A 14,666-nucleotide genomic window follows, 5' to 3' on the forward strand; every position below is an offset into this window, starting at 1 on the left:
GGTTCTTGGTGAGTCTGTACTGGGATGAGTACTCACTTCTGGGTTTGTCAGCAGTTGATACTGGAGACGTTCCCAGTTCTCGGGGTTGTAGTTGACTCTGTAGTATCCAGTACAGTTGACATTGGCCAGTATCCACTCTCCTTTCTTAGAGATGAATTCATCTTTCTTTACTGTTCAAAAAGAAAATGTTAGTAGAAGGTTAGTGCACATGCAGTTTTTGTTTGTTTTTTTACTCCAAATTTCTCCAATACAAGTGAAATGTGCTCTTTCACATCAGTAACTTGAGTTAAAGATCTAGAGGACTTGGCTTTAAAAGTAAACTTAGTAAGTGTTCAAACTTGTTTTAAACAAAAAAAAAGTAAGAAAAAAGATGAAAAATGTGTTTTTTTTTCCATTGGTATCTGTTCTTTACTTGAGTGTTATTTTAGAAGGAAACTCACTTTTTTTTTTTTACATCAGTCAAGTCTTTCATGTTTGTATATCTGCTTTTATTTTGAAGTCACATCTAACTCCTCGTTTTAGATGACTTCATACCCTGCCTCGTATTGTTTCACTGATGTAATTGTGAGCCCGCCCCCTTATTCTACCTGGACCCCTGTTACCTCTTGTCTTATAGTCGATGTCTCCTTTTGTCTTTCTTGCTGTTATTTTCCATGATCCATGTGTCCTGTTTTCACCAAGTCTGTGTCTTTTTTTCTGTTTGTTTTAAGACTCCAGTGGATTCTGCAGGTTTAAGTCGCCTCTTTGTCACTCATGTTGTGTCTGTCTCAGCGGTGGTTTTTAGTTTTCTAGTTCCTCCAGCCTGGCTGAGATTTTCTGTTCTTTTCTTTGTTAGCTTCACTCAGTGGAGGGTATTTTTGTTTTCAGTCTGAGTTGAGTTCATGTAGAACTATTCAAATTCAGTCTACTATCTTTGGGATCAGACTGAAGAAAAGAAAGAAAAATTTGCAGTCCGACTTTAGGAGCAGAAGTAGAGAGTAAAAGTCTTAGAAATTTAGTGCATTTCAATCTATAATACAATGGTGCCATGACTCATGAGTTTAATTCATTCTGTGACAGAGCTCCTAAATTAAAATCTCCTATTGTGTCAAACTAAATTTCCTCCATTGAAATGAATTAAAAAGTCATTAATCTTTTCTGGGTCCCCCCAAAACAGCACTGTTTGTAACATCTTATTAAATATGAAAAAATTTACTCATGAGTAACTAAAATATTGTTTATGCACACAATACAATAGAATCTACAGCAATACACTGTTTTTCATTAAGTAAGGAGATCAGACGACTTGAAGATGCTGACAGAGGTGGGGGAGAAAGGCTGAACTGAATAACTGAATCTTACTGGCTGTTTTTTTCCTTTTCACCTCACTTTCCTCATTTTCATCTGCAGGAGATTGGATAAAAACCAGTCCAGTGAGCTCTGTATCATCCTCCCTGTCAGAATGTTTCCAAAATGAGTTTGGCAAGTGACACTCATGAGCCGAGGTATAACTTCAGTAATCTTTCAGGTGCAGTTCAGTAAAAGCAACAAGCAAACAAGTTAAATTCAGTTGTTGAAGCCAGTTTTTATAGTCTCAGACTTTTATCCAAGATTAAAGTAGTTGCATTTTTATCACATTTCATTGTTTGTTTTTTAAATCTATAGATGGAACAGCACTGGACTTTTAAATACCATCTTGAAACATATTTTTGTTTTTTGGCTTTTAATTCAGCATGCGAGTTGTGTGATATCTGTCTTTTTGTGTCTCTATGGTCCTGACCCCTGTATTTCTCATGGTTCTTATTTGTTTTAATGTGTTTTTTATTTCCTTTTCTTTGAGTTATTGATGTTCTTATTTGATTTAATTGTGCATCACTTTGGTAATAATGACTGTTTTTAAGATTTGCTATGTAAATAACATGCATTGGATTGGATTGAAAATTAGTTAGAGTCTCTGTGAGGACTGTCCATTCAGCATGGGTCGTGGATTATATTCAGGCAAGATCCCTGATAATGTCCTCACATGGCCTTTGAATACGGCTTATCCTAAGTACAGAAACTCCTCAACCATTCCTGCCAAGTAAACAGGAAATAAAAGTCTGAAGATACTTATTTTTCTTTCTAATCTCTGTGTTGGCTCCACAGTGATGTTTGTGATGTTACCTGTGTCCGGCGTGTCCAACCACAGGAGATCAGGCTCAGATTTGTCTGACATCACTCTGATCGGGATGTGCCACCAAAGACTAAACAAGCAGAGAGAAACAGGCCAAAAGAAGGAAATCACTTCTCAGTATCAGCTCAGAGCCAACAACAGCCACATCAGACCATTTCAGCAGAACCAGACTGACTCACTGGGGTCTTAAATATAATCAGCTTCATTATAAGAAGAAATCTGCAGGCATACGATTAGTCTAGAGCTGTTCCCGTCTGGATAATGTCCAAGCAACTTAACACTATACAAACCTCACTTGTTGAGTAATTCATCGTGGCAGAGTCAGAGGGCACAGTAACATCAAGTTGTTTCGAAACACCTTACAGAGCCAGGAATATAATCTAAAGTGATAAGCTGTAGTGATATCATGCAGGCTTGGCAGAGGAATTATTGATTAATAAGGCTCCAGTGACGCACTGACTTCATGCGTTTGCCAACCAAAACAGACGCAGTCATCTTGGACTGTTTGGTCAAGACTTTTAACAGAGATGTTGGACAACTTGAGGTACATGATGTAATTTAGTTCAAGAACTATAACCTGCATCAAATGTGTATTTTGGGATATTGATGTTACGTTATAATTACATAAAGCTGTTACCGCTTGAACAGATGTAGTTGAAGTCCATTGTGTTACCACTGACTGTGAATAAACTAGTGATTAAGAGTCCATAAACTGATAAGAAGATGTTCACTGAAGTAAACAAAATGAGCACAGGCATTTCGAGGGTCTTCAGTCCATCCACCTGACCTGCTCTCTGGATCAGGACTCATCACTATCATCACCATATGGACTTTTAGCCAAACTGCAAAACAACCCACCTTGATTCAGAGGTGGCATTGAACAGGAAGTGCTTCTGGTAGATTTCCCCAGAAGTTGTGTTGATAGTGATGACAGGATATCCAATTTGTGTGGTCCAAAGGTCCATCACCTTGGCAACGTCTGTGTGCCCGCTATCATCGTCCACAGCCTGCAGACATGGCCAAAGTTTACTCATGTATTATCTAAACATCATAAATGAATCAGTGCTGTCTGATCAGAGGCATCAGCGCTCTCATACCTTTCATTAAAAACACAACATGCTACATGCCAACTCTGTCTCCTAAAGAAAGCAGACCAATAAAAGGACTTTTACCCTTTGTATAGATTCCCATAGGTCGTTCCTGTCAGTGTTTTTAAGCCTGAATTCATCCAGGTATGTCTACAACACAAAAACACAAAACAGTACAGGTTATTGGTAAAGTTTTAGAGGAGACTGTGTTTAGACTCAGCAGCCAGCTGCAGATCTGAGAGGTGAGGTGTTGAAATAAACATTTGACTGAAAACAGATTTTCATAAACTTTCTGGCTCAGTGCACCCAAACAGCTACGATGGACCTGGTGATGTAAGTCTGCAGGGGAGTGTTTCTCAATCTTGCACCTGCCTGCCCCCCACAACACCCGACCATGGTTTCATAATCTGTCCGTGAGAAATGGGACACTTATTTGTTTGGCTAGAGGCCTGAGATAGAAGTGCTTGTTCCTCTTCCTTATTGTCCCCCTGTGTTCTCACGGACATTGAGGTGCTGTGAGCTGCCTGGCTCCCTAGCATTTGGAAATCACCAGTTTTGTCACCGATAATCTCATTTAAAATCATGGATTATGAACAGGCTAATATACATAGTTGAAACTATTTTGAGACCACTGACAAAGTCCTCACAGAACTTCGAGCTAGATGCTAAAATGTGAGGCCTGAAAGCAGATGAAGTGGAGTGAAGGAGGTAAACAGATAAGAGCTGCTGTTTAGCGTTGTTCAGGTAAAAGTGTGGGAGGCAGAGTGCCAGAGCTAGCCTACCACCTGGATAAGATGCTCCAACTAAAAATGTGTCTGAGTTCAAGGAAACAGATCGTGTGGAGCAAGGTCAACAAAGCATCATCAGTACCTCTTTCCCTCTTACACCTGAAATACACCAAACACGTCTGCAGGGTGACTCCGTTGTGCTGCGTCTTGACTGCGTTTGTCAACTCGGTCCAACAAGCAGCATGACTGACACACAGCTGGAGTTACAGACTGAGAAGTTCCCGCGCTTCCCTCTCCATTAATAAGTCTCTCTTCATTCATGTTGGGCTGGTCTGGCTCCGCTCATTATGTCCGTTTATCACCGTAGTCAAGCTAAATACGAACTGGTTTTTGACACGTTCTGTTTTATTTTGAAAGTCACTGAGTGTTTAATGTGTTTCCGGCCACGACTTCCTGTCCCGCTTGATCTTCCCTGCGCTGAATTTATGCGTCACAGCTCCGCGTCTTTCAAAAATAGGATGGCTGCGTTTTAGCTGCAACATGACAGGGCAGCCACGCAGGCGTACTTCAACCAAGGGGCAACATCCGGTTTGCGAGAATGAAGCCTATACAGAAGTGCTAAAAGTCGCTGCTTGTCGAGGATAACACTTGAGGCTGGCTGCAAAAGGCCGGAAGTCAGGTACACACCTATCCATAAAAACTGAACTTAATGTGATTAACAAGGACATTTAGCCTAGTTAAAAAAAAGCTTGGGTCTGAAATGCTTATTTTATTATAAGCACACACTGAATGGTGAGTGATTTTTTTTGTAACACTGTGGTTTAGAAGTAATTAGGATTGTTTTATTTTTCAATCAGAACACAGCTCAGGTCATGTGACCGCTGGGCGCCCTGTAGCTGCTCAAAGAAAAACTCACAGCCAGCATCATAGCAAATGTGGCTGCGTCCGTGGATTGGCCTCATTTCACGGTTTCAGGAACAGACAGTGACGTCGCAGAGACTTCGTGCATGTTTTATACGGACTATGACTACAACAGAACAGATCCTGTGTGAGTTGACAGATTGACTTGAATGAAACCCATTTGATCCGTTTGCGGGAACGGAACAGCAACAGACTGCAGACGCACCTGGTGTATTTTAGCCATTATAAGGGTTGAGTTCACTGGCCACAGTAGTGGTCAAGCAAACAACTTAAACTCTCTCCATAGTCTTGCATAATAAGAAAGGTAATGTCAATAGGCTGAACATTTTTGCAAAGACCCCTTTAATTGAGGAACCCAGTCTTTGTGTAGACTGGCGTACAGGCCGTCTGGGCCAGTGGCCTGGTTAAGCTTCAGTTTGATAAGACTTTTAGCCACAGCACCCTCAGTGATAGCTGTGGGTGTTACTGCAGGGAGATATTTACTATTCTCATCATATTACTATTTATCATCCACTTTTTCAAATATACAGAAAAAATGATTCAACTCATCAACCAAACATTGATTGATGCTCTGAGGAGTATCACATTTCTCATTGGTTTTGCCCATTAGTGTGTTTAGACCCTCCTGCTGTCGCTAAAATATTAACTTTCTACCTTGTTCTTGTTGCAATTTTGTGTGTATTCCCTCTCAGCTGAATCCTCTTTTCCTGCTCTAATTTCCTATCACCACAGCAGAAAGCTGTTTTCCTTTCATTAAGACAGGTTTTCATTGCTTAGATGCTCAAGGTTTGTTGTTTGTGAATATTTTCACAAAGTATAGAAGTAAGCTGATGCTTGCTGTATCTCTCTGCTGGTAAAGCCAGACTTTAACTCCTCTTCTCTTTCTCAACAGTTCTTTGGGCACAATCAACTGTGACTTTCTGATTCCAGGTTCTACTTTAACTGTTTTTTCCATCCAGCTCGTCCTGAAGAGGATAGTGATGACCACAGCAGTGGTTGTTATACTGTACCTCATTACATAAGATTTGGTCTGCCTAATAAGTCTCATTAATGTGAGGTGAGGTGTGCTTGTGTTTACGGACACTGGTGCTGCTAATATCAGAAAAAAAATCCAATTTCCAATTTTGTGCGTCATTTTTCTGCCTGCCAAAAACTTTTGCACGGTATGGTCTATTTCACAAAGATAATGTTAAAGAGATCTAAAAGCTGTTGTTTTCCTTAGTTATACACTCTCAGTGTGTGTGTGTGTGTGTGTGTGTGTGTGTGTGTGTGTGTGTGTGTGTGTGTGTGTGTGTGTGTGTTTGTGTGTGTGTGTGTGTGTGTGTGTGTGTGTGTGTGTGTGTGTTGGAAGATTAAAGCTCAACATAAAAACAACTTACTCTGATCCCTTTGTCGAAAACTGGTTGATCCACGACGTCAGCCAGCATTCTCAACACACTCGCGCCCTGCAAAGTAAACACCAAAAACACGCGTGAAAGGTAACATATGTTGGACATTAATGAGGATTGTGCTTTTGCCATGCTTCAAAATCTACAGGTGTTGATTTACCTTACTGTAGGTTATACCATCAAACACCATAGCCATCTCATCGATGTCCTGGACCTCATCCTGCGGGAGACTGAGAGGATGAGATGTGGCCAAAGCATCTTCCTCAAATGCTGTGTGGAGGTCGCCCAGGATATATGCTTCTTTCTGTGGAAACGAACCACAAAGTGTTGCAGAGCGGTTTGTAGGAAGTTGGTCACATTGATAAGGATGAATCCAAAGATAATGACTGATCTTTAACCTTACATTTGACCATATATTTGGCCCTCTTTTTCATCAACATAAGGGCAAAAAAGGGTACTACATTTACAAGAAAAAATCATAGATGTATGAGAGTCACCTTGTTAAATAGGCCATCAGAAGATCACAGAAATGTAGTATGAAAAACGAAAGATCACATGTGTATAAGGATTTTGATGATGCAACAACTCTCCTGGGTAAAGTTATTTTATTTTTTAGTTTAAGATGTATAGGTGTTGCAATGTGCAGACATTTCACTTGAACACGAGCTGGCTTTGCATAGAAGACCATGTAAGTTCCCCAGCGCCAAGGCCGGCTTGTTTTGAGGGAAATACATCTGTAGTTCACAGACTACCTTGCTGCGATTGCAGAGAGGTGTTGATTTGTAAAAGCAATGTTCCAATTGATGAGTTATTGATCGGGGAAAGCCTAATGAATACATTCCTGACTTTCTACACACTCTTATTTGAGAAGATCGTTGTTGATTTTCCTGAAACTGAGGGAAGAGTATGTCCAAAATATTACTTTTTTTAATTGGTATTTTGTCCATTGAAACATCACACAATTACTAAAAACTTTACTTAAAAGTTGCCAAAACTGCCCAGTTCATACGAAAGTGATACAAAAAACTAATTAAAAAAAGACAAATAAATAAAGTGATCCACGGTATTTTTATAGACTTTGTTAAAAGGGTTCATAAATATCTCAGTTCCAAAAAAATCAGAATTTTCTGTATATTTTGTGATTGTTTCCAGGATGATCATTTCTTGACTGCACTCACCATTTTAAATGAAGGCTCAACGTGGTTCATAGCAAAGTTTGCCATGTAGGTGGCAAAGCCCTCGTTCAGCCAAACCTCGTTCCACCATTTCATCGTCACCAGATTTCCAAACCACTGCCACCAAAAAGAGAAGATACAGTTTGTGTCAAAGAAGCTTTTGCCTGACATTAAACTGGGATTCACAGCAGGGTTCATCCACAGTACTCTAAATACATTTAAACTTAAAATTGATGGCTTGCAAAAGATCTTTTAGCTAAGTAAAAAAAGAAATGTTGTATTGTGTTGCAAACGTCATCTAAGTTACATACACACCCAGCTATAAAAACAGACTTTTACGGCATTAAAAAGCCTATTTACAGCCTGGTTCAAAAAACGGCTTGGGTCTAGAACACTGATTTCACTATCGGCACACACTGTATGGTTAGTGATTTTTTTCCAACTCGCCGGTTTAGAAGTTATAAGGATCATTTGATTGTCCAATCAGACACACAGCTCAGGTCATGTGGCTGCCGGGCGCCCTGAAACTGCTTGAAGAAAAACTCAGAGCCAGCGTCATAGTGAATGAGGCTGAGACTGCAGATTGGGTTCATTTCATGGTTTCAGGAACAGACGGGTGGCGTCGCAGATGCTACGTCCATGTTTTATGGTCTAGGGTTGTAAACTGCTGGACCTGGACCCCTTAGTTTGGTGTGACTTGTTTGAGACATGAATAATTTCTTAGTTTGATAAGGCAACATCAACTTCCCACTTTTCAAGTGTAGGACTCAAAATCTTAAGTTTTATATATGTGAAAGGTAAATTTCCCAAACAGAAATTATAAGCTGGCAAAACGTTTTCATTTTGGAATTCTTAGTATGTAGAACTGAAAACTTTAAGCTGAGTTGAGTTTTCCCTACACTTTCATTTTTACAGTGTATTTCTCTACTACTTCTCCAAACCTGGTGTGCCAGTTCATGTGCAATAATGGTGACGATCCATTCCTTGAGCAGCAGAGAGGACACTCCTTCCTCAAAGAGCAGCGAACCCTGCTCGTATGTGATCAGTCCCCAGTTTTCCATGGCTGCAGGAGCCAGGTCTGGCAATGCAATCTGATCTGGAGAAATCACATGAGAAAGGACAGCTTACTGGGGCAGTTATATGTTTACGATCCAAGAGTGTCCAGCAGATTTTTTATGAGGTGCAAAACTGTCCTAGAAGTTGGTTAAGTGCTGATATAAACACAACAATGACTCCGAGAGCACTGCTTAAAAAAAAGAGATTCTCCATCCTGCAGCATTCACCGTACTGTGGGAGCAGCTCAACATTACTCACTATTACATTTTCATGTCTGGTTAAAACATCTAAAGTCAGTCTACACTAAGTCTCACCCAGTTTTTTTTGTTGGTAATTGATTCCAAAATGCTGCTCGTAGTAGCTAAGAATCTTCCCGGTCACGCTGGCAGCATACTGAGCGTGTCCTGCTTTAATGGCTTCTGGACGAGCAAACGTCTAAAACAGAAACAAACACAGTTACAGCATTTTCTGTTGAAACTGAGTGTGAAATACTGAACCAAAAGACAAACACTAACAACAGGTAATTCTGTGTCCACAGAGGTTAGCATACCCTGATCTCTACGCGCCCATGTGGCGAGAGGACTGACTCAAAGCGGGAAACCGTGAAGGCAAACAGGTACGTCGACATCTTAGGAGTTCGATAGAATCGGGTGTATTTCCATTCCTCATCAATAATATTGGATTCTGAGAGAAAGTGACAAAGCAGATAGTTTGAGAGCTCGTACTCTATATTCTTTTATTGCTTTTCTGCATTTCAGGATGAGGAGCTTGTGATTTCACCTGATCTGCCTGAGTTTCCCAGAGCTGTCGTGTCTCTCCTGTGGATGATGGTCACGTCAAACTCTGCTTTCATTTCTGGCTCATCAAAACAAGGGAAAACTCTCCTGGCATCAGCTGGTTGCAGATTGGTGGCTACAAGGAATCTATGGATGAAAGATGTGTGTTAGCTAGCTTTGTTTTAAAAAAACTTAGAGAGAAGAAGCTTCATTATTAACTTTAGAGATCAATAATACTCGAGAAAAACATTCACTTGCAGTACTCTGTGCTCTGCCTCTTACACACACACACACACACACACACATACACACACAAACAGATTGTGACAGTTTAAAGCCAGCCACAGACCACAAAGCAACATCTTATTGACCAGGACCGCTCCTTTCCTCATTTAATTAAACACATTCAAGTTCAGACGTGAGAAGAATATCCTGCTTCCTGTTGGTCTTTTCTGCGGCAGAGCAGACTCTAAATAATGTGACAACCAAATCATTCGCTAAAGACAACAAGCTCAGTCAAACATCTGACATCTGATTACGTTGGACACCCCAGGACCCAGTGAGCCCAAAACATCTGACTCATCCAGCTGATTTGTGAACCATCAGCTTCCTCAGAATAGCCCAAGCTGCTATTCAACGCCGCCAGGAAATCTGATGAGAATATTTCTTACACGAATCACATCCCAGGAGGGCTTTTTGTTTTTCTTCTCACAAAACAAAAATATCTGACTTGAGTCATTACTTGCTCAAAGATTGTTTCATGATGCACTTCCACCTCCAGCTTTTCTGCCTCAGTTTGTTCATTTGGTTTTAATAGAAATACTGGATTCAACATGAAGGAGCCACCGAGTGAGGGTGAAGAGATTCAGGCTATGTACTTTGACTGATATCACTTCTCTTTAGATGATTTGAATGATACCTTTAACACACAGAGGTTCAGTCTTTACCTCGTGTTTTATTGTATTATAAAAGAGAGACAAAGGTTATCACCATATATGGTCTGGCTCTGGTTTCAGTTTTTACATGGTAGAGTCCCATTTTAGTTTAGGACTCAGAACACTCAATGAACTGGATATAACCCCTTACTGCCTGAATATATATATATATATATATATATATATATATATATATATATATATATATATATATATATATATATATATATATATATTTTTTTTTTTTTTTTTTTGTGTGTGTGTGTGTCTTTACATTCTTACATATTCTAAATTGAATGGAGATTTTATATTTAAATATAGCACATAAAATAGTGATTTGGGAAGGGTACCCACTGCACAATGTGACGTTGAAATGATGTATATTCTTGACGTCCAAAACTTTAAGGTGCAGAATGAAAGTTTTTATTACGTCTTTTTCGAATGTCGTACATCGTACGGTCAGATTAACGTCTAAAAAAAGGTCTACTAGTGACGTCTGAATGTTTGGATCCATTTTGAGCGTCTCATTGACGTCTAGATTTGGTCTGCAAATGACGTCCAAATGCTTGACATCACTACAATGTCCAAAAAAGGTCAGATTTAGATGTCAAAATTTGTACCTAATTTACATGTTGCTCTGATGTCTAGATATGGTCTTTGACGGACTGACTCAACACTGGCCTGATCTGCATGTCTATCTGATGTCTGATGTACAGGTACCGGCCGAATTCCGTCTGTCATACAGATTAACTTAAAATCAAAGGTACCTGAACGCATCCCTGCAATTGTGACAGAGTGGAAGAGTAGGGAATTTTCCATGCTGGACATGAACACAGTTTCTAAATTGAAGCATAGATGTGTTAAACTGAAAAATTCAGAGATTTTATTATTAAACAAACTAATATTTATTGCCTCATTAACACACTCAAGTACTGAAAATTGGTACTGTTGAGTACAGGTACCCATTACCAGGTACCAGGCATCGCTACTGTATGGTTTCAAATGTGAAAGGTACCCATCCTTTATAGTGATACTTAACTTATATCAGTGGTTCTCAATTTTTTTCAGTGAAATTTTAATACCGCCAAGTACCCCCTAATAAGCGCAAAGCAGGTTGGGTTACAAAAAGACACAAAACACAGCGCTGTACTATTCGTGTCTATTGGTTATAATATTCAGTTTATGAACTTAAACTTTTATTGGATTTAAAACATTGATTGAGTAAATGGTGTTCAAAGAATTGTGCTTGGTTGCTATTTTCTAAATATACATTTTTGAATCTTGCGTAGCCCCTGGAATGTCCTCGCATTCCCCCAGGGGTACATGTTCCCCCATTTAAAAACCACGGAGTTATACGATAGATATAGATATAATAAGTTCACCCCCTGACCAATAAATTCGGACAAAGTGCATTTGATTTAGTCCTCGGTATGTGTAGAATATGAATCAGTAGGTGTCAGTGGGATACAAAGGTCCTCTCAGCTTCACCTCGCAAAATTTGCAACAACAACATTTGGAATTGATAACACAATGTTGTTGAAGGTTAAACAGCAATATTGCTGACTTAGTTTTTAATTGTGGTGAGGTTTGGCTACATTATTTTACATAAAAAAAAAACAGCACTTCTTCTGGCGCTTGATAGCCCCACCTGTGGCCAAGTAATAATTTTTGCCACCAACTAAGGTTTTCCCCCTAGGCTGAATTCTTGCTTGTTTTGTACGTCCCCGTTTTTGGACAAAAGCTTCTGGTAAATAAAATTGTAGAGTTGTAAGATTATTGACCCAGAGGGTAAAGGGAACTGGTCCATTTTCATACAGCCCCTAGCTTTCATCTCACAAGGTTTTATGTATGAACATTTACATTTAAGATCACACACCAAACCCAGCCTAACCCTTACCCCTAATGTAGAACATGTTCCTTGGTCAGAAGCAGAGTTTGCTGATGTTTACGCAGCATGTAACACTACAGAAAACTGACCACTGATCATCTGGTATCAGAGACACCTGAGGGACAGGTGAGCTTTGATCTCATCAGTCTGTGATGATGGAACAAGGAGGTTTGAGCACTGAGAGACTGATTTTTACAGAAATCATTAAAAAAGAAAGAGTTCACACAACGAGCATGTCAGTAAGAGCTGCTGGCCTTTGGTCACATTCGAATGAAGCCTTCTTTGAAAAAATGTTTGATAAATGCTGAATGCTCTGATAGTAATAAGTCATGCGTCACCATTCTGACTTCCTGTTAATTCAATTTTAATCCATTATGAGTACCTATAGTCTGATTTAGCAATGGTAATCTGAGTTTTAATGACCACAGTGGGTGTTATTTATGATGGGTTACTGACAGTGCCTCACCAAGTACAGTCACCACCTGATCATATCTTTGTTATCAATAAATGCTAAAGTGCAGCACAGGAATGTAAAGCGTTATCAACTTTTCTGATGACTTCATGTCTCATTTTTTCATGTATAGTCTTCTTATGGTACAGCAGGGTGTTATTCATTACCTATTGAGAGAACATTGATGAATAGAGGGCAATGAGCTGGTTCAGTAACAGAGTGGGATAAATGTAGCTTAGTCTATTTAAAGCTAATTTAGCCTCACTTGTTTAAAAGACTAAGTTCTAATTTTCGGATATACTCTTTTTTTTTTTGTCCCTTGTTGACCTGTAAAACGGTTTTCACTGCAGTGATTTCAGGACACTTTACAGAGAACCCTCAGCTTTACTCTTTCAATAAGATTTGCAGAAGCTAGCTTCAATGATAGCTTGGTCTGGCAGTAAGGAGGTGTGATCAAGAAATAATGAGAAATAACTCAGCAGACCCAGGGTCAATGAGGACTTTTGTTGTTGACATGAGGAAATTAACCCTCTTACCCCTCTTAACGACTCTTATTTCACAAAGAAAAATCTGAAGTTTGTGTCTTACCTGTTTGGACTGGTGTCATCTTCGTCCACTGGATGTCCCTCAACATAGTGGCTCACATACAAGCCTTGAAGATTTTCAGATATTTCTCCCTTGAAAGCCAGAAACAAACTGTAATTTCCTCCTTCCTCCATATTGTCCACCAAGTTGATCTCGAGGAAGTTACTCCCGTTTTCAAAGTTTCTCATGGAGGAGACACCAATCCTCCTGTTTCGGTCTTTGTCTATCACCATTTGACCAGACAGAGTCAGGTCTACGCTGTGAAGGTAGATGGTGTCGGTCTTTTGGACACACCGAAAGTGGACCGTGGAGTTCCCCGTAAAGAGCATCGTCTGGTTGGGGCTGGTGACGTTTACCTCCTGGATGATTTGGGTGTAGAGGTGAGGCTGGAGGAACAACTCGTACCGTTCAGGGACCAGATTCTTCGGCAACCGCATGACAGGTGGTGGTGCTGGAGTGGTGACCGCGATGGTTGGCCTGGGCGTCGGGTTCATGGTTGCGATTTGAGTTTTGTAGAAAATGACCATAGTGATGATGCCACCGATGGCACAGATGGTCAGGGTGACGAAGGCAATGGCGATAGCCTTGGATATGGTTGAGCTCTTCACCATGGTGGTGGCTCCCTGGTGTCCGTCTTAGGAGTCTTGTTGTATTAGAGATGAGTCTAATGAGTCCCTGAGCTTATGAGCCCTCAGCCTGCAATGACTGACCTTTGTATGGAAGTTACCTCCCTCCCATAAACAGGGCTTGGCCTTGGAAATGACGGGTTGGTATGAGGATTAAGCATTAACTTGGGCTGAGGAAGGAGCACAGAGTGAGCGGTACAGTGTGAAGAGGGCAACGTTCATAGGCTTTGTTGTAAATTATCAGATAGTGCTCTCAAACATCTGGAGGTAGTTACTGTGGTCTTGCCACTAATGCAGGGGTTCGGTTAACCTCAAGGAACACTTTATCCTCACACTGCACTGTCCAAACCATCACACACAGATACACACACACACACACCCTCACATTTGCTTTCTATGAGCTGAACCATCAGAATCACATGCCTCAGTGAGAACAAGGACAGAAAAACCCCTCAGAAGGAGATATATAAGCATCAGAACTTCTCATAGCAGGTGGATCCAGGTCATCCAGACGTCTCAACAGCAGTGAAAGTTCCTCCAGCCCGTGCCTTTTCACAGCCAAGGGAAAATCTCAATGCAGAGGTAAGGATTATGGTTCCCCAAACACGTGAGCACAGCTCCTCGGCAATTGACAAACTCCAAACCAACAAGAAGCATATGAAGGGAGGAGTGCTGAGTGGGCTGAATAAAAGAGAAGGAAAAGAGGAGGAGAGGAGAGAGAAGGACAAGAGTGATTTGGGAAATCATTGAATTTACTGGAAAGCCCCAACCTCAGGGAATCAGGACCACTTTGACCAGCGCACACACACAGACACACACAGACACACACAGTCCTCACCTCAGAAGAGGAAACAAGGGGAGACAAACAGGCAAACTTGGAACAGTGTAGGAGAAGTT

At 40.5% G+C, this 14,666-nt stretch overlaps 1 protein-coding gene and 1 long non-coding RNA gene across 3 annotated transcripts in view; one reads left to right on the forward strand and one right to left on the reverse strand.

The window, feature by feature from the left end:
- The window catches only part of anpeplb (alanyl (membrane) aminopeptidase-like b), a 28,580-nt gene extending 14,186 nt beyond the window's left edge, over positions 1–14,394 (reverse strand). For both annotated transcript variants that reach the window (XM_074676908.1, XM_074676909.1), the window contains exons 1-12: positions 13,147–14,394; positions 9,289–9,431; positions 9,059–9,192; positions 8,823–8,943; positions 8,394–8,548; positions 7,456–7,569; positions 6,438–6,581; positions 6,269–6,334; positions 3,325–3,390; positions 3,011–3,159; positions 2,143–2,222; positions 37–170 (exon numbers count right to left, since the gene is read on the reverse strand). In XM_074676908.1, coding sequence (XP_074533009.1) covers positions 37–170; positions 2,143–2,222; positions 3,011–3,159; positions 3,325–3,390; positions 6,269–6,334; positions 6,438–6,581; positions 7,456–7,569; positions 8,394–8,548; positions 8,823–8,943; positions 9,059–9,192; positions 9,289–9,431; positions 13,147–13,754 — 1,914 coding nt within the window. In that variant the 5' untranslated portion in view covers positions 13,755–14,394. The remainder of the gene's footprint in view (positions 1–36; positions 171–2,142; positions 2,223–3,010; positions 3,160–3,324; positions 3,391–6,268; positions 6,335–6,437; positions 6,582–7,455; positions 7,570–8,393; positions 8,549–8,822; positions 8,944–9,058; positions 9,193–9,288; positions 9,432–13,146) is intronic.
- On the forward strand, positions 4,496–9,401 carry LOC141796063 (uncharacterized). Its single transcript, XR_012598868.1, has 3 exons — positions 4,496–4,647; positions 9,047–9,124; positions 9,267–9,401. It is a non-coding gene; the product is annotated as an uncharacterized LOC141796063 (long non-coding RNA).
- Positions 14,395–14,666: the final 272 nt, after the last annotated feature.

This window comes from Halichoeres trimaculatus, unplaced genomic scaffold, assembly GCF_033239565.1.
Source record: "Halichoeres trimaculatus isolate MK-OKI-2021-1 unplaced genomic scaffold, fHalTri1.1 fHalTri1_scaffold_10, whole genome shotgun sequence".
Lineage (NCBI taxonomy): Eukaryota > Metazoa > Chordata > Actinopteri > Labriformes > Labridae > Halichoeres > Halichoeres trimaculatus.